The 19,797-nt window shown below is 38.1% G+C and overlaps 1 protein-coding gene across 1 annotated transcript in view; it reads right to left on the reverse strand.

Annotated features, from left to right (window-relative positions):
- DROSHA (drosha ribonuclease III) overlaps positions 1 to 19,797 on the reverse strand; it is a 128,845-nt gene that overhangs the window by 48,824 nt on the left and 60,224 nt on the right. Inside the window, exons 14-19 of the mRNA XM_073801844.1 lie at positions 19,521 to 19,645; positions 17,814 to 17,913; positions 16,047 to 16,154; positions 5,393 to 5,500; positions 4,497 to 4,635; positions 4,101 to 4,161 (exon numbers count right to left, since the gene is read on the reverse strand). Coding sequence (XP_073657945.1) covers positions 4,101 to 4,161; positions 4,497 to 4,635; positions 5,393 to 5,500; positions 16,047 to 16,154; positions 17,814 to 17,913; positions 19,521 to 19,645 — 641 coding nt within the window. The remainder of the gene's footprint in view (positions 1 to 4,100; positions 4,162 to 4,496; positions 4,636 to 5,392; positions 5,501 to 16,046; positions 16,155 to 17,813; positions 17,914 to 19,520; positions 19,646 to 19,797) is intronic.

Raw genomic sequence — 19,797 nt, forward strand, 5'->3', positions numbered from 1 at the left:
AGGGAAGAGGGCAAGTCGTTTCAAGTGATTGCAATTATTCTGGTGCACAGTGCATAACTGACCTATAATCCGTGAACAACCACCAGAGCTCTCCTTAGCCCCCAGTCTGCTGTGTATGTTCTGTTTCTGACCTTCACTGAAGCACTTAGCAGGGTCTTCCTTATATGAAGTTACTTATGTTTACGGCACTTTTACCCCACCCCAGGCAGTCACACCTCCTGGCGAGTGGGGGCTTTGTCTTACTTGCCTCTGGATCCCTGTAAAATATCCACGAACTGCCTCAAGCTCCAAAGGCACTGGATAAATGTCTGTTGGACTACATTCGCCTGAGTTTCTTCAGTATGGCTCCCAGGGCTGTACTGACACAGCTGGGGCTACCGGACAGCCGCAGCCAAGCAGCAGCCGGCCCGGCCACCGAGGCTGCGAGGATCTTTCTGAACAGAAACTTGGGGTCGACTCTGCATCAGCCGAAAGATCAGACCTACTGCAAGAGGCTCTCAGCGCAAGCAGCAGAGGCCAGGGCAGAAGTCAAAGGACAAGAGAGAGCGTCTGCTTATTCTCTATCAATGGTTATCATTTTCAAAATGGTAAATTCAGAAAGAACACAGTTTCTCAGCTATAGTTCCCTTGGCCACAGTAAGAAAACATAAACCATGAGGTTTAAACTATGCTACCAAAAGACATAATTTACATACCAATAACTGTGGTTGGGTAGATGAGACAAAGGTCACTTAAATCTGTGCTTTCATTGTTGAAAAGGACGTGTCTATTGTGTGTGCGGCCTTGCTAAAGGGGCTGCAGGGGACCAAGGGTTTCACTTATTAAAATACAGAACCGGTCATCGGGAGAATCCACAGTATAGCAAGGTAAAATGAAACCATGGCCACGCTATCCCTCAGGGTGTGATTAAGGGCTCCTCTAATTAGACAGTCCTTTTCTGATCTTACACCCTCACAGAACACAGTAGTGAGGCATGTGATCATCTTCAAACTGGAATTTTAAAGTTCTGTCCTGCCTTTCTTTTTACCTCTTGATTGAAGAGGAAAGACAGTTTGGTTTATGATAACCTCAAAAGACAGCAACGTCAAGGCAAGTCTATTTGAAAAGAAAAGTGATATATGAAGAAAAAGGTAGAAAAGGAAGCTACACTAGCTCAGCTGGGCACCTACCTCACTGTGGAGGCCAGTTACCAGCTGCAGCAGTGTCTCAACTCTGTCACTTCCAACCCTGCTCTACCTACCTTTCATCCATCTAAGTCTGGATCCCAAGAGGGACAAACCTGGCTATTCAACTCTTCAATGCCCCGTTTTAAAAAGTAAGCCGCCCTCAAGCAACCTCCTCTACTGGCTTTCAAAATAGAACCTGCTGTGCTTCACACACAGAGATAAGCCTCCTGAGAGTAACATCAGAGCCCCATCAGCATTTGGCATTTACTTCCATTCAGTTTTCCAGGGTGTTAATGAGTTTATATAGACTCAGCCTACTTCCTTCCCAGGTTCCTCAGGGGTTCCAGGCCACAAAATGAGAATATTCATATATTACGGTATCATTTAAAATCAAGAAATAAAATACGGAAAGCTAACATATAAAACTTTCCAACCCATTACATGAGGCCAGTATTATCCTAATAGTGAAACCAGACTAAAACGTCACAGGAAAGGAAAACTACAGACCAAAAATCCTCAACAGCATACTAGCAAACTAAATTCTAACTAAACATAGCATATAAAAAGGATTATATACCACGATCAAGTGTGATGTATCCCAGGAAGGCAAGGTTGGTTTGACACCCCAAAATCAATTAATGTAATACACCATGTGGATAAAATAAATGAACAAAACACATGATCATCTTAATAGATGCAGAAAAAGCATTTGACAAAGTTCAACACACTCTCATGACAAAAATATTCAGCAAATTAGGAATAAAAGGGAACTTCCTCAATCTGATAAAAGGCACCTATGAGATAACATCATACACAATGGTAAAAAAATGTTTTCCATTTAAGATTAGGAAGAAGGTAAGGATCCTCTCTCACCACTTCTATTTGATATTGTACTGGAGACTCCAGCTAGGGCAACTAGGTTAAGAAAATGAAATGAAAGGCATCCAGACTGGAAAGGAAATAGTAAAAATATCTCTATTTATAAGTGAAATGATCCTCTATATAGAAAATCTTAAGGAATTCACTAAAAAACTACTGGAGCTAACAAATGAGCTCATCAAGGTTGCAAGATACAAGATCAATAATCAAAAATCAATTGTATTTCTATATGCTTGCAATGAACAATCCAAAAATAAAGATTAAGAAAATAATTTCATTTATAATAGCATCGAAAAGAATACTTATGAATAAATTTAACAAAAGATATACAAAATGTATACTCTGAAAACTAAAAAGCATTACTAAGAAATTAAAGACAACAAAGAAAAAATAAGACATCTAATGTTCAGGGAACAGAAGACAATATTAAGTAGAAGACTTAATATTAAGATGGTAAGCATTCACAAATTGATCCACAGACTCAACACGATCCCTATCAAAACCCCAGCTGGCTTCTTTGCAAAAGTTCTTAAGGTAACTAAAAAATTCATGTGGAAATGTAACAGGTCTAGAATAGCCGAAATAGTCTTGAAAAAAAGAAAGTTAGAGAAGAGATCTTGCATTTCTAGATTTCAAAACTTATTACAAAGCTACAGTAATCAAGACAGTGTGGTACTGGCTTAAGGACAGACATAAAAATCAATAGAATGAACTAAGAATCCAAAAATAAACCCTCAAATATACTGTCAAGGGTGATTTCAACCCATATGATTTAGTGGGGAAAGATCAGCCTTTTCAAGAAATGGTGCTGGGACAACTGCATATCCACAAGCAAAAGAATGCAGCTGGACCTCTATGTCATACCATATATAAGAATTAACTCAGAACAGAACAGATCTAAATGTCAGAGGAAAAAACCCATAAAGCTCTTAGAAGAAACAGATGTAAGTCTTCATGACTTTAGATTAGGCAATGGTTTCTTAGACATGACACCAAAAGCAGAAGCAAGAAAAGCAACAAAATTTATCTATTATGTGGAATTCATCAAAACCTTTGTGCTTCACTAAGAGAGTGAAAAGATGATCCATAGAACGAGAAAAGATTTTTACAAATCACATACCTGATAAGGGACTTGTATCTAGAATACATTAAAAAATGATTGTAACTCAACAACAAAAAGTAACCTGATTAAAAATGGGAAAAGGATCTGGATATTTTTCCAGAGAAGATACACAAATGGCCCATAAGCACATGAAAAGATGCTCAACATCAGTAGCCATCAGGGAAATATGACAAAACCACAATGAGATACTATTTCATATCCACTAGGAAGCCCAGGTTCAAAAAGACAGATAATATCAAGTGTTGGGAAAGATGTGAAGAAATCAGAACCTTCATATGTATTGCTGCTGGGAAAATAAAATGGTGCAGCCACTTTGGAAACAGTCTGGCAGTTCCTTAAAGGAAAGGTGAAACAGAGTTACCATATCATCCAGAAATTCCACTCCTAGGTATATACCCAAGAAAAATCAAAACATATGTCCATACAAAAACCTGTATACAAATATTCATAGCAACAGCATTCATAATAACCAAAAAGTAAAAACAACAAATGACCATCAGTTGGTGACTAGATAAATAAAACATGGTATACCTATACCATGGAATATTATTTGGCAATAAAAAGAAACACTGACATATACTGTAACATGGATAAATCTTTTAAACATAATGTAAAGTAAAAAAACCAGTCACAAAGGACCACATATTATATGACACCATTTATACAAAATGTTCAGAATAGGTAAATCCAGAAATATTGAACATGGATTAAAAGAAGACTGGTGGATGTCCAGGGCTGGGCAGGCTGAGGGAAATGGGGAGTATGGGGTTTCTTTTGGGGATGATGAAAATGCTCTAAAATTAGACAGTGATCATGGTTGCACCATTTTGTGAATAAACCAAAAACCACTGAATTGTACACTTTAAATGGGGGAATTGTATGGTATGTGAATTATATCTCAACAAAGTTTATTATTAAAAAATCTACTTTACCTTGAGGGAGTTGGGTCATCTTGGCCAAGGCGTGACATAATATTTATTAAGGTGTTAATTCCTATTAAAAAAAAAAAAATCACAACTAAATACTGTTAGAAGAATTCTGGGACCATCATATGACATGTAGAAAGAAAATTATCTATCTCACCCCAATTTGACTAGCAAGTCTGATCAACTTAGTTACTTAAAACACTTGATAGGAGAAAGGAAATTTTCTCACAAATTCATTTACTCTTATCATAATGCTCTGCTCAAAGTGAATGTTATTACATATGGGTCAGGAAACACTAAAGAAAGAGAGAATGAATCAGTCACCAGGGAACCATTCCTGGTGGGGATTTAATTTACAACAGGAGACACAGAACAAAACAGGAGAGTGGAATCCAAACATACCTTTTTTCCGCATGTGCATGTGATGAACTTTTCTATCTCCATATTTGGGTTGCCGAATTCCACAGTTAGACAAAGAATTCCTGGCATGATCAGGATTCATTCCAAAATTTAAGTGATGACTTGGGTGGGTCATTGCCAGCTAAAATTTCGGTGAAATAAGTTCAGTCTTAAAAACTCAGCATAAAAACAAAAACAAATTCAGCATAGAAGCACCATCTTTATATCACCTCAAATGAAACAGGAAAGAGATCTGTTTATCTAGTCAAATTTTAATCCCCGATCTTTCCATCCTATTTCCTCCAATGTCACATTTCCAAAGCTTTGGTGCAAGCTCTTCTAAACAAACCTAAAAAACCACATCTTTCAGAGACGAATTAGAATATACAGCACCTGGAAAGAAGAGCCATAAAGGAGGAGAAGCTGAAAGAAGTGGTCAGGTTTGACGGGCAAATTTTAGCTTTAGTCTCTCTCTTTTTTTTTTTTTTTTTTGCGGTACGTGGGCCTCTCACTGTTGTGGCCTCTCCCATTGCGGAGCACAGGCTCCGGACGCGCAGGCTCAGCGGCCATGGCTCACGGGCCCAGCCGCTCCGCGGCATGTGGGATCCTCCCAGACCGGGGCACGAACCCGTGTCCCCTGCACTGGCAGGCGGACTCTCAACCACTGCGCTACCAGGGAAGCCCTAATCTATTTCTTTAGGGACAGCATCAAAAAGAAAAAAAAAAAAAGTGAGAAAAAGGGTTTGAAAGTGGCAATAAGAGTAGAGTAATGGAGAGAGCTTTGTTTCTAAACATCCTCATCATCTCCCAGAAGAGACTCTCAGTGCTCCATTTGTAACCTGCAAGATGAATTACTCCTATCTTGTTATTATATAAATGTACAGGAGAGTAATTCTTACCTGTAACAGACAACGATCTTGGAAAGTATATCCTATCAACTTGTCCAGATGCATTAGGCACTGGTGGTATCGAATATGATGGGTCAAAACAGGCAGCATCATTGCATGCTAGGAAAAAGCATATTTCAATATGTTTAACTCTATAAAAACTTATTAAAAACACTTCATTTATTTTACAACAAACAAGAACCATTTTTACATTCTAAATTCCATCTCACAAAGTCTTGAAACAGTTTACTGGCTACATGGCATCCTGGCATATCCTCTGTGAGGGGTGGTGGACTACAGCTGTTAAAGATACGGTCTCTAGAACCAGAATGCCTGGGTCCAAATCCTGCTCTGTCACTCATTCATCATGGGACTCAGGGCAAATTATCTAACCTCTCTGTTTCTGTTTCCTCACCTGTACAATGAAGACAATCAGTGTAGCTACTTTCAAGTACAGTTAAAAGGATTAAATGAGCAAATACAAGAAATTGCTTAGAACAAGGCCTATTGGCCCTCACTGAAGTAGGAATAGCCATGGTTCATCAGTACCCAGCAGGGTAACCTTAAGGAAGTCATAAGAATTTCTGTGCCTCCTTGTCTATCTTTAATTCTAAGGGAATGGATTAGGACTCACAAATTCTGAAACTTTGTCAGTGTCCAGACACTTCTGAGAATCTAAGGAAAATGAATCTTTCCCCAGAAAAGTGCCTATGTGCACAAACATGCAAAAATTGTATGGAATTTTAATGAGTTCACAGATCTCTAAAGCCCATCACTATCCTCTGGGTAAGAATTTCTCAGGCAGATGATCTCGAAAGGCCATTCTAGGTTTAACACTCAATCTAACACTATAAGGACAACTTTTATAAAACCACCGATACCGTTAAATCACCTGAGGATATAGAACTTTTATTTTTATTTCACTTTTCATTTGGCTATAGATTCCTTATTGGGAGATTTCATGGAAAGCATATCTTTTTCTTTCTTTCTTTCTTTTTTTTTTTTTTAATAATGTTTCCCTAGAACTCAAGAGAATGAAGGAGTCATTCTTATTCATCAGAACCTGGAGGATGGGCACAGCCCATCACAGAATGACTGACATGTGCTTTATATCATTTTAGTCTTTGAAGTATTTTAAGCTGGCATTATTTAAAAATACATGATAATGGATTTGCTTGAAACTACAGAAATCAGTTTCCTGTATTAACTTATAAAGAAAGATTAGTTCTCCAAAAAAGGATCTCTAATCAACAGAAAGTCTTTCTTTCCAGTTCAATTCAATAAATACATATTAAGCACCTCCACGGGTAAGGCTTATATTAGTTGTGGAAGAGAAAAAAGATGAAGACACTCTTTTTGCTCCCAAGGTATAATATAGCTTTCCAGGCCTTTCAATTGCAGGGGACTCAAGGGTATTGATGCTAAGCACACAAGGAGGATGGGTCATGAAGACTATGCAGTGTAACTATCTTTCTGAAGTATGAATTCAAACTGGTGTTTTAATACCTCCGGGAAGAGATAAATCATTACCTGTTAAGAAAACAACACTACCTTTAGAGTACTCTGATTATTAGAAAATTAGCATTAGTCCAAATCTGTCTCTTTGGAGGTTTACCCCTTTCAACTTAGGTCTACCCCTGGAAAAGAACAAAACCTTTACTTATGTGAAACAGCTGTGAGTCCCTTCGCCACTTCCTCTAAACTTGCTCCAAACAGAGCCAGTTTCTCTACCCAGGTATGTTTCTTGTGACCACCATGGAAAGGTATATATGACCCATGTCCATCTTGTATCCCTGACAAACAAGTCTCAAGGTTATCTACGAGGTTCTAGCTCAGTTTTTTAAATTATCAATTTTTGAAATGTTAAAATACACACAATCACTAAGCATCTCCTCCCCACTCCATTCATGCCTAGGAACTGCTTTCATTTTTAAAAGCTCCTTTGGAAGACTGTAAGAAAATGGCAGTGCACAGTTTTTAAATCTATTCAAATTCTCCACTAAAAATGAGCAACCAGTATAGCAAAATAGAACTGTGAACAATAAATACATAAAAACTAGATGACAAGGTATCCCCACGAGTGCCAAAATAAGTGTGGGTGAGGACAAAGACCTGTGTGTGGTCTCAGCATCTGAGAGAGAAAAAACACAGGGAGAACAGCAGGGCTTCTGATGACCCCAAGAATGGAAGAGCCCCCAAATTAACATATATTCACTGGAATTGTGGCCCAAACTGGAGAGGGCTCTACAGAATCCAATTCACTGGATGAGTATGAGGACAGTCTAACACTGTGGGAGAAGCCTGGGCCCTAAAAATGCTCAAAATTAAAAACTCAAGTTCCCTTCCAGGGTAAAGCCCCATGGTGTAAAGAAAGTGCTAGGAGTAAAAGCCACATTTAGCAGGAGAGAAACAATAAAAGGCAAAAGGAAGAGAATGTCCAGATAAAAGTAGAGGAACAAAACAGACGCAGCAGATCTCAGATATGATGAGCACCCACCCCCCATTTTTTAAATCACTTTGCAAAAACAACAGAAGGAGAGGCTCTAGAGCCATGAGAACTATTCTGGCTTACATTTCCTCCTAAAAGTACAGGAAAATAGGGACTTCCCTGGTGGTCCAGTGGTAAAGAATCCACCTTCCAATGCAGGGGATGCAGGTTTGATTCCTGGTCAGGGAACTAAGATTCCACATGTCATGGGGCAACTAAGCCCGCACGCCACAACTACTGAGGCCGCGTGCCTCAACTAGAGAGCCAGCGTGCCACAAACTTCAGAGCCCACGCCACAACTAGAGAGAAAACCTGCACACTGCAAATAGAGAGAAGCCCGCGCACCACAAAGAGTGAGAAGCCCATGTGCCGCAACAAAGAGCCCGCACGCTGCAACGAAGATCCCTCATGCCACAATGAAGACCCAACGCAGCCAAAAAAAATTGTAAATAAAAATAAATAGATATTTTTTTAAAAGAGCACAGGAAAATATTTCACTTATTTAACAAGATTTAACCTAAAGAGCAATGGAAAAGAATCATGATTAAATCACACTCAAGGATTTTATAAGAAAATAGATGAAAGGAATAGAACAAGATACCTCTGATAATAAAATGCCAGAAAAACATGCCAATAAAACCAATGAAAGCTGTAACCTATTATTTCAAAACAAACTAAATTAAGAAAACAATAACATTTATAAGGAAAACTATTAATAAATACTATATTAATTCAGAAATGAGATGACTGGAGGAAAGGAAGATCTGAAAAGAAGTGACAAAACTCAGAAAAAAGACATAGAAGGAAATAATGATTTCAAGAATATAGACTAAACAGAAGGAACACAACAGCATATTAACCAATGACTACTGCCTTTGAGAAATAAAAGATGGAAAAAAGAAAAACTTTTAGAAAAAATAAAAAATCAGAAAAAATGAAGGATTTAAGAGAAAATGATAGATATGGAAAATAAGCAAAGAAGATACAAGATGCATATAATAGCAGTCCTTATAAAAAAAAAAAGAGATACATGTAAAAGTATGAGATTAGATCACTCCCTAACACCATACACAAAAATAAGCTCAAAATGGATTAAAGACCTAAATGTAAGGCCAGAAACTATCAAACTCTTAGAGGAAAACATAGGCAGAACACTCTATGACATAAATCACAGCAAGATCCTTTCTGACCCACCTCCTAGAGTAATGGAAATAAAAACAAAAATAAACAAATGGGACCTAATGAAACTTCAAAGCTTTTGCACAGCAAAGGAAACCATAAACAAGACCAAAAGACAACCCTCAGAATGGGAGAAAATATTTGCAAATGAAGCAACTGACAAAGGATTAATCTCCAAAATTTACAAGCAGCTCATGCAGCTCAATAACAAAAAAACAAACAACCCAATCAAATAATGGGCAGAAGACCTAAATAGACATTTCTCCAAAGAAGATATACAGACTGCCAACAAACACATGAAAGAATGCTCAACATCATTAATCATTAGAGAAATGCAAATCAAAACTACAATGAGATATCATCTCACACCAGTCAGAATGGCCATCATCAAAAAATCTAGAAACAATAAATGCTGGAGAGGGTGTGGAGAAAAGGGAACAACACTCTTGCACTGCTGGTGGGAATGTGAATTGGTTCAGCCACTATGGAGAACAGTATGGAGGTTCCTTAAAAAACTACAAATAGAACTATCATATGACCCGGCAATCCCACTACCGGGCATATACCCTGAGAAAACCAAAATTCAAAAAGAGTCATGTACCAAAATGTTCATTGCAGCTCTATTTACAATAGCCCGGAGATGGAAACAACCTAAGTGCCCATCATCGGATGAATGGATAAAGAAGATGTGGCACATATATACAATGGAATATTACTCAGCCATAAAAAGAAACGAAATTGAGCTATTTGTAATGAGGTGGATAGACCTAGAGTCTGTCATACAGAGTGAAGTAAGTCAGAAAGAAAAAGACAAATACCGTATGCTAACACACATATATGGAATTTAAGAAAAAAAAAATGTCATGGAGAACCTAGGGGTAAGACAGGAATAAAGACACAGACCTACTGGAGAACGGACTTGAGGATATGGGGAGGGGGAAGGGTGAGCTGTGACAGGGCGAGAGAGAGTCATGGACATATACACACTAACAAACGTAAGGTAGATAGCTAGTGGGAAGCAGCTGCATGGCACAGGGATATCGGCTCGGTGCTTGGTGACCGCCTGGAGGGGTGGGATAGGGAGGGTGAGAGGGAGGGAGACGCAAGAGGGAAGAGATATGGGAACATGTATATGTATAACTGATTCACTTTATTATAAAGCAGAAACTAACACACCATTGTAAAGCAATTATACCCCAATAAAGATGTTAAAAAAAAAAAAAGAAATCAAAACAATAGAATAATGAAATCAGTAATTCAAGAAAACTTTCCTGAGATGAAAGACAATGTGAAAGTATATATTGAAAGGGCACACAGCATATCTGAAAAAAATTAACCAAAAGAGCTGAGACATATTCTAGTAAAACTACTGTTAGTTTTTAAAGAAAAAAAAAAAATCTTTGGACACTGAGACAAAAGGACCTAAGCTGTTCAAACCCATGTTGTTCAAGGGCCAGCTGTAGCAGATAGTAGTTATTTTCATTAACAGACAGCGGGATACACACACATAGAAAGAGAGGGAGAGGAGGGAGAAATTTAATTATACAATAACGGTAAACATTAGAACAAAAATATAATCTTTCCTAAATACAAAAAGAGATATGGAAAGAAAAAAAAAGGCAAATAAAATAGACCTCGTAAGTGACCACAAAACTTCAAAACAGTTTGACAGAGCGGAGGTCACATATATCAAGAGAGTGTGTGTGTGTGTGTGTCTATTTGCTTATATTAAAATGGGAAAAATTAAATCATTTCTAAAAGATGGTTACCTTTGGGGTGGGGGGGAAAGTGGCAAGAACAAGGTGGAAGCAACAGAGATAGAAATTAGATTTTTGAAAAACATAATTGCATTTGTAAATCTGAGTTTGGAATCATGGTAAATATACTACATAATTATAAGACAATATGTAATTTTTAAAAGGAACCTTTAAAATCAAAAGTAAAATAAAATAAATGAATCTGTGTATCCAGTTTGTGGTATAAGCAGAAATGACCTTAAAACATGGTAATCTGAGTGTGCATGCCTGGTGGGATACAGCTATCATCACAGACAAAAAGACCCCAAACAAACAAACACCTACTTCCCATAATCATATTGTTGGTGGTGCCATTAATACTGTTATTCTAAGACTACTGTTTGTGTATGTATTATGGAATAAATCGAATGAGCAATTTTTTTGGTTTTGTCCTATATGGGATCTGTACTTCAGCGTAATCAAATAGCTGGTGAGGGGAATATCCTTTATAAAAGTATTCTGATAAATGCAGAAGGAAAGATAGAATATCACTTTGGCAACGCCTAATGAATTACTGGGCCTAGGTAATGATCCATCAATAACTAATAACGTCACACACGAAAAAGAGAGACCAGGGACTTCTCTAGTGGTCCAGTGGTTAAGACTCCATACTCCCAATGAAGGGAGCCTGGGTTTGATCCCTGGTCAGGGAACTAGATCCCACATGCCGCAACTAAGAGCCCACGTGCCGCAACTAAAGATCCCGCGTGTCGCAACAAAGATCCCACATGCCACAACTAAGACCCAGTGCAGCCTAATAAATAAATATATTTTTAAAATTTATTAAAAGAAAAAAAGAGAGACCACACTACTCCCTATGAAAAAGTCCTTCAAAAAAAAGAACTTTAAACTCATCACAGCTGTCCAACAGAAGTTTCTATGATGATGGAAATATTCTGTATCTGTGCTGTTACAACAGACACTAGGCCAGAGGTATCCATTAAGTGCTTGAAATGTGGTGAGGGCAACTAAGAACTGAATTTTTCATTTAATTTCATTTTAATTAATTTAAATTCAAATAGCCATGTGTGGCCAGTGGTACTGTATTAGATGGCACAGTATTAGATCTAACTACCAATCTGTAGGAAATACAAGGGACAGAAACACGTGTTAAATGACCCCATAAAGCTGCAATCAAGGAAACCCTGATCAGAGCTTAGGAACTCTACAGAATACCTGATCCAGTTTCTTCCACAATAAAAAACTGCAAGGAAAGCAAAGGGAGAAATGGAATGAGAACCCACAGTTTAAAGAGACTTAAAAAAACATCAACTAACCGCAAAGTATGGATCTTGTTTGTACTCCATTTCAAACAGGCAAATAAATTTAATAGGCAATTGGGAAAATGTGAACATTGACTAGCATTTGATATTATAGAAATGTTGATACTGTTGAAACTGACTGATGAGTCCATGGAGTTCATTATACTTTCCTCTCTAATCTTGTATATTGATATTATACTACTGTAATATTGATATTTTTAAAAATAAAAGTATAATAATAGTTCTCTATCAGGCCAGTTAGCTTTTAAGCAAAATCTTCTTCCCTTTCTTCACAAGAAGCATTACTTCTCCAGTAAAAAAAAAAAAAGAAAAAAAAAAATCAAGTCTCTCACATGGTCCAAAGATTTTGTTAACAATAACTGTGAAGCCATATGCCTCTCAGAGGTTCTTCCTTTTTTCCCCCAAGTTTTAACTTAGAAAATACTTCCTTCAATGTGTTGTCCAAAATCTCTTAATCCCTAGAGATGTTTCTTTTCACTGTTCAGTCATCACCTGCTAAATCACTGAGCAAGAACATCAGTTAGTTTGATAACACATGGCAGGCTTCCATCCCATTCTAGAGTGTCACTATAGGAAGACAGCCAGCTATTAATCAGTCCAAATACAACTCTGTCCACTCAATACAAACACCAGCCATGACGTGTAGTTCGTCAGGCACCATGCCTCCTCATAAAAATAAGGAGCTGTAGCGTCCTCCAGTTTTGCACGAGCCTCATACTGGTTATATGACTGTCCTGATGCAGATTCTTTGCTCCTTTTTTTGACAGCTCTGTGTGTCACATTTATTCATCCTTCATTCTTGTGATTCAGTTTATTGATTTCCATGGACAACTTCCTTAGCATAGCACAGGGCACAGGTACCTACTCCTCTAAGACACCAATTCAACTTTGGTGTGCAAAACCCCATTCTTTTTTTTTTTTTTTTTTGCGGTACGCGGGCCTCTCACTGTTGTGGCCCCTCCCGTTGTGGAGCACAGGCAGGCTCAGCAGCCATGCCTCACGGGCCCAGCCGCTCCACGGCATGTGGGATCTTCCCGGACCGGGGCACGAACCCATGTCCCCTGCATCGGCAAGTGGAGTCTCAACCACTGCGCCACCAAGGAAGCCCCAAAAACCCCATTCTTAAAGCACAGATACTGTAGCCACATGATACCCTTTTTCCTCTTCTGAGTCATAATGCTGAATTTCTCAGCCTCAGTTTGGTTTTGATTTCTGCTTTTTCTTCCATATTACCCGGAATTCACTCTAACAAGCAGTAACACTGAGAAAATCTTTCAATAGTTTCTCTCTAAACATGGTTCAAGTCTGCATTTAGTTCACGTGTAATTACAGGTTACTGGACCACCCGTAGGTTTCCATTCCTCCTAACACTGATTGGGGCATCAGGTAGAATTTTCTTATCTCCTAACAACCCTTGCTGTCTTCTCTGGTTGGGAAATTCCACTTCTAGAGTGAGATGCTGGTCCTTAGGTTGCTCTGCCTTAGACTCATCATAATAGTTTTATCGCCAGTGGCAGTTTGACAGCATCACAAGGCTTTCGCTAGCAACCCACTAGCAATTATTACTAACAAAAAGTAGGTTCTACACCGATGAACTACCAAATAGAGGAAAACTCTCCCTGCCCCCACCCAACAATTTTAGAGCTGCGCTCAGCCTCTTTCTCTTAAAATTAAGTATGAGTCCATTTTTTCACAGGCTTCAGGGTTATTCAGAGTATTCAGTGTATAATTTCATTTAACTGCTATTTCTCAATCAGATTCTTATTCTTCATTACGAAAAATACTAAATGCATTTATTTTGAATGTTTTAAACTACATTATTACATGCTACCTGCCATCTTATTTAAGGAACACACACAAAAAAGAAAACATTTATTCTGGGATAAGAAATTAAATATAGTTAAGAGCCAATGTTACTTGGAAAAAAACAGGAGAGGAGAATGGAAGCATGGCTTTGAAACAGATGCCAGTTTTCTGTGGAACAGCAGGAATCCTCCAGATGGAGGAACCATTATTAGATCAAGAAATATTTCGCGTACCGCAAAAAAAAAAAAAAAAAAGAAGTATTCACCTTTGCCAAAGTTTTAATCAGGTCCAGTTAGTCAAAAGAACTGATGGAGTGTGTTTGCCTAACAACCTCAAAACAGAATGTAAAATATAATATACACAGAGAGAGAGAAGATAACCTAGTCCTCAAGCTGCTTCCAATCCAGCTGAGGAGCTATTTGTGTCACAGCTGAAGGCCATAAAATGGCAGGGGAACATATCATTCAGCACCCCTATTTGTTTTACCAAAACAAAGGGTACAAAGAGCTCAATGCTTTCAAAAAAACTGTGTTCAGCGGAACAAAACTGCCTTAAGGACTGCTCCACAGGGTGGGACAGAGATCTCGTACAATGGGATGGATACTCCCTTCATACCCACCACTCATCAATCAGTTGTTTTTTTATCTTTTTACAAACTAGGGCGCCACAGGGTTTTGTTTAAAACAAACAAACAAACAAAAACTTCAAAGTCAACCAAAAACACAAGTTTAAAAGCCACTGAACTAGAAGAACTCTCAGGTCCTTTCCAGTTCTTCATGCTGCTCAATGTTATGATCTCAAACAATCAACTTTGACTTATCACCACGATTACCAGATTTTGAGCAGACTGTTGAAGATTCCACTCATTGTTCTTACGATGTCTTAAGACATTATGTTGGCATTATGGTGTTGTGTTGGTTTTGGAGAAACACTAGCAAACAGAAAAACTGGGTGATACGGCTCCAAGTGGCGCTAAGAAAGGATCAACGGAAGTAAGAGAGTCGCTTCTGAAAATACTTACAGTACAAAAAAAAACTGGTCAATTGGCAAGATAACTGAGGACTTGGTGGATGTACTGGCTACCACTGTAGATGATTATTTTCAAACTATTTAGCAATACTGCATCAATAGCAGTTCATCCTAGCACAAAAACACTTAGCTTCACATGGTAAATGAATGACATAGCAATTCCTTCAGTGATACGATTAAATTCCACTGTTCAATACAATAATTAAATGCCAACATTGATTTTTTTAAAAGAAAACTCATTATGATGAAATGAATACCTAAGAGTATCTGAACTTATTACAATACATGCTACCATTACAACAGATAGGCGGCAGCCTGGAAGTATTATTCCAAAAGTTCGAACATAGCAAACTGCATTACCTGACTCCCGCCTGGGTAATCATTTCCTTTACTGTAATTCCCATGGAGTGCAACCAATATCAATCGTTAACCAAAGAATCACGTGAAGAGTCAAAGAACATGCTCGGTTTGGGGGACCTCTAGTCTGGTAAAAATTCCACCCATAAGGAAAACAAAAATACTTATTAGTGAGCCAGTTATATATATAGCTGAAATGTTCCTCTATTAAGTTTACCCAAAGAAAAAATATTATCATTTGGCTCAAACATGAAATGTATACTGTTTCTGTTCATAAATGCCTTCCGTTCTCTGCAATATAAGTCTGAGTCATCAGTCTGGAAAGTTTGTACACACGACCTTCAGGAATCTGCCTGTAGAGCTGCTGGAGGATCTCTTTTGACAGGCACCTACGCACGAGCTCAAACAGGCAGACGCATTTGAAGAACAGACCTGCCTTCATTCAGTGTACAGAGACAGAATTGAGCATTACTAAGTCAGTGCATCCCATGCCCCCACTGTGCACATGCACAAGCACACACACACACACACACAATGAAACAAGACAACATGAAAACTGACAAAAAAACAAAACCCAAATGATAGAAAACAATTCATGGTTGGTGTTCCATTTAGCTACAGGTAATATGTTCTGCAGAAACTTCTCAGAATTAGGAAGACTTCAGTGCCAGACGCCTTTTAAAGGAAGAGATGTTTGGGTATAATTGTGTTCTTAGAAGTGTCATCACCTGACAGACATCAGAACGGATGCCAGTTTTCCAGAATCCTTGGCTACTCAGCTCCACTGTTACTTCTCGCCTCATGGTATTCTTCTGTCGTATTTTTTGGAGTGCTTCCTAGAAAAGACCCCATTATGATGAGTAACCTTTAAGTTCTAAAGCAATACTAAGCCAAACAACAAGCATTAGTAAATTAGCTGGATTCATTCACCCTTACATTCAGGTAGTCAAACCTCTTCTTGCCAAATTAGATTAAAAAAAAATAATAAAGGCCTTGGGGATAAGCCAGCTTTTCCTGGTAAATGGATAAGAAAAAAAGTAAACCAAATCAACTACTCTGGCAAGTTCAAACAAAAAATGCCCTTTTACTGAAAAAGAAACAAAATGTGGTGTTTGGAATTTGAAATCAGCATGTAAAAATTATATTTAAATCAAGCCTTATGCTAAGCATTTACATATAAGAAAGACAATCAGTAAATTAACCAGAAACCCATGTAATTGTCAAAGCTGCCTTCCAATTTGCATACACTTGCAGCAAGGGTACATTTTATTAAAAAAAGACAGTGATCCAAAACTTCTGCAGGACATAAACAGGAACTGACTCTTCCCTTTTATGCCGCCCTTCAAATAATTAATGATAAAAAATAATTTTATACTTGTACGCTTATTCAATAAAAATCTCATAGGAATTCATAATTACAACAGGTACCACCACCACCAGCTCCGCCATTGATTAAGTTCCTACTACAGGCCAATACCACTGGAGGAAAGTTAAATGGAGTATTTCCAAGTCCATACAACCACCTTTTTCCCTGGGTGCACCAACAGAGGGACATTTCAGTCAGCCTCTCTTGGCCTTGGTTCCGTCCTATTATAATGAAGCTGACTGACTCAAGTCACAGAAAGTGATGAGGTCAGAATTCAAACACTTTTGCCAGCTTTAAAACCTTGCTCTTGGGACTTCCCTGGTGGTTCCAGTGGCTAAGACTCTGTGCTCCCAATGCAGGGGGCCTGGGTTCGATCCCCGGTTGGCGAACTAGATCCCGCATACATGCCTCAACTAAGAGTCTGCATGCCTCAGCTAAGAAGTCTGCATGCAACAACTAAGAGTCTGCATGCTGCAACTAAAGATCCTGCATGCCACAGTGAGGATCCCGTGTGCTGCAACCAAGACCTGGCACAGCCAAAATAAATAAATAAATATTTTTTAAAAACCCTCACCTTGCTCTTACACTATGGCAACAGAATAAAACCTTACTAAGACAAAATTTATGTTGATACTGAATCCATTTATTCTTAAAATTAAAACTAAAACACAAATGATCCTAGAGTTCAGATAATACTACCCATTAGTAAAGAAATATGGAATTTGGGATATAAAACCTTAGAAAATCAGTTCACCTTACCAAACTAACAGACATATGGAAGCCAATCTTTTACAACTTTAAGACCACAAAATTTGAATAAGTGGTACTATGTGCAGCCTAATTAGTGATAAAAGGCTGATCCAGCACGTTTTAAACTTCAACTTCTATAGAAGCTATATTTATTCCCAAATTTCTTTAAAAAACTGGCCTTTTTAGGGGGAGAAAATGGTCCCTTAGCTACTAAAAGATGAAAAAAATCAATCAGCATACTAATGTGAGGACGGGAATAAAGTGTGATTTTTTTAAAGTTTCTTTAAACCAATTGTTTTAAAGATTGTTGTAAAAACAATCTCAAGTAAACCTGAAATGCATCACCATTAGTCACAGGAGAACAGGGTCCGATACCGACCTCCCTCTGTGCCAGCTTCTGCTTGTCAGTTTGTTTGACTTTAGGGCTATTTGCTAGGAGGTGGCGAAGTTTTACATAACTCTTCCACAGTTTCTGGTACCTAAGGAAAAGGACAGACAGACACCTCAGACAAAAAGAAGGCAAATCTAAAGTGCAATAAAGCCAGGTGTTCTAACAGGCCTGCTCAATCATAAATGCATTCTTGTGAATATCCTTAATGGCAGCAGACCTTCATTCTAAGGAAGGATGTGATCTGGGGGCGCTGAGGGGCAGGATGACCAAGAGGCATCTGCAACCTACTTATTGACTGCTGCCTACATGGGTTGAAAATGAGGTGTCACTATACGGATGAATCTCTCTGGAAAAAATTCCTAGGGAGACACAGAAACATGTATGGTTTCTCATTGTTACCTCTTTGAAAGTAACACGTTTTATTTAAATATGTGTTTTCTGATGTTTGTTGAAAGACCTCTTACTTAATAAAGGTACTGTCCGTGTCCAAAATGCCTTCACTGAAAGTGAAAGTTGGAGAGTATTAGAAAAGAGAACCCCTTTTGGGACAATACCCAAGCTACATAGCTACATACATCCATTTTTCCACTGGGAAGGGAAAAAAGACAAATGGTGTATATCAATTTGTATATGCCATGACAAAAATAAGCATATTTGTAGCCAAATATGTTATAACCTGGATCACAGTTAAAGCATCCTGGAAATGAAGAGAATATGAAGTCTTTTATCAGTTTACACTCCTGCCATCTGAGAGTCCACGAGAGCCTAATCACATTCTACTAACACTTTTCTGAAAAGAAAGGACTTTCCTAAGATTTTCTGTCATACTGAAACTGCTCCTTCCTTGGCCTTAGCTGGGTGTCTCCTTTTTGATAACATTTTTTTAGAGAATGGAGGAAATAAAGAAGTACTTACACAGTGCCTGGTTCACTGCTTCATACTTTTATCCAAAGGGGGGAAAAAAAGAACAAAACCCTTTAGCCTCTTCTAATATATCAGCCAGAATTGGATTTATGAATTGAAAATCTCCCACGCCCTTTTCTCCCATTATGAATCCTTTAAAAAAATTAAATCAGGAGACGGTTTGTTTGTTTAACAAGGTAGAGAATCCAAACACTCCTGAAGAATATAATGGTACTATTTCCATTCCCACACATCTTCATCTTCTCCCAGCAAAACACTAACATGCCAGTTGGAAAGTAACATCAATTCTAAGAGTCAGAAGTCATGGCTTCTCCTTCCAATACAACCCTTGACTTTGCATGGGATGTTGGGCTCTTACTAAGATGTACCCAAAAAACAGAACTCTGCGTAAATGTGGCAGTGCTAAGAACCAACATGGCGCTACTTTCCTCTAGAAGGCACTGAAAAAAATAAAAAAGAATCATCACAGTAAGTACTATAATGATGGATAAAGGAAAAGTTCCTTAAAGGTTAAAAACATACAGGACTCATATGACCAAGACTGCCAAGGATAATCTATTGAACAGTAATTTCCTGAAGTCAAACATGTAGAGAAAATAATTCTTCAGGAGCTACCAAAACCTGCTTCATTTGGTAACCTAAATTTGGAAACATGGCTCATTTCAGGTCTTAATTTTTAAAAAGAAAAAATCCACTAAAGGGGATTCCTCGGTAATTCAGCTGTTAGTAGAAGGTGAAATTGGCTAAGACAAACACTGAAAAATATCTTACTGTGGGTCTCCAGCATAACTCAACTGTGCAGGGCGTATCCCAAAGTGGACAATAATAGGAAAAGTAATCACATCGGGGTTGAACTGTTCACGATCCAGTTGATCGATGCGGACAGAGCTTGGTTTCTAGAGAGAAAAATCAAAGCCATTTATTCCCTTAAGAATTCTTTAAGTATTGTCTTTAATCTAAGTAGGGAAGAAAGTAATCGGATTTTCCCCTAGGAAAGCCTCATCCCCAAAGGGAAAATGTCATTTAAAAACCCTTTAATCATAGCAGC

Source organism: Tursiops truncatus, chromosome 3, assembly GCF_011762595.2.
Source record: "Tursiops truncatus isolate mTurTru1 chromosome 3, mTurTru1.mat.Y, whole genome shotgun sequence".
NCBI lineage: Eukaryota > Metazoa > Chordata > Mammalia > Artiodactyla > Delphinidae > Tursiops > Tursiops truncatus.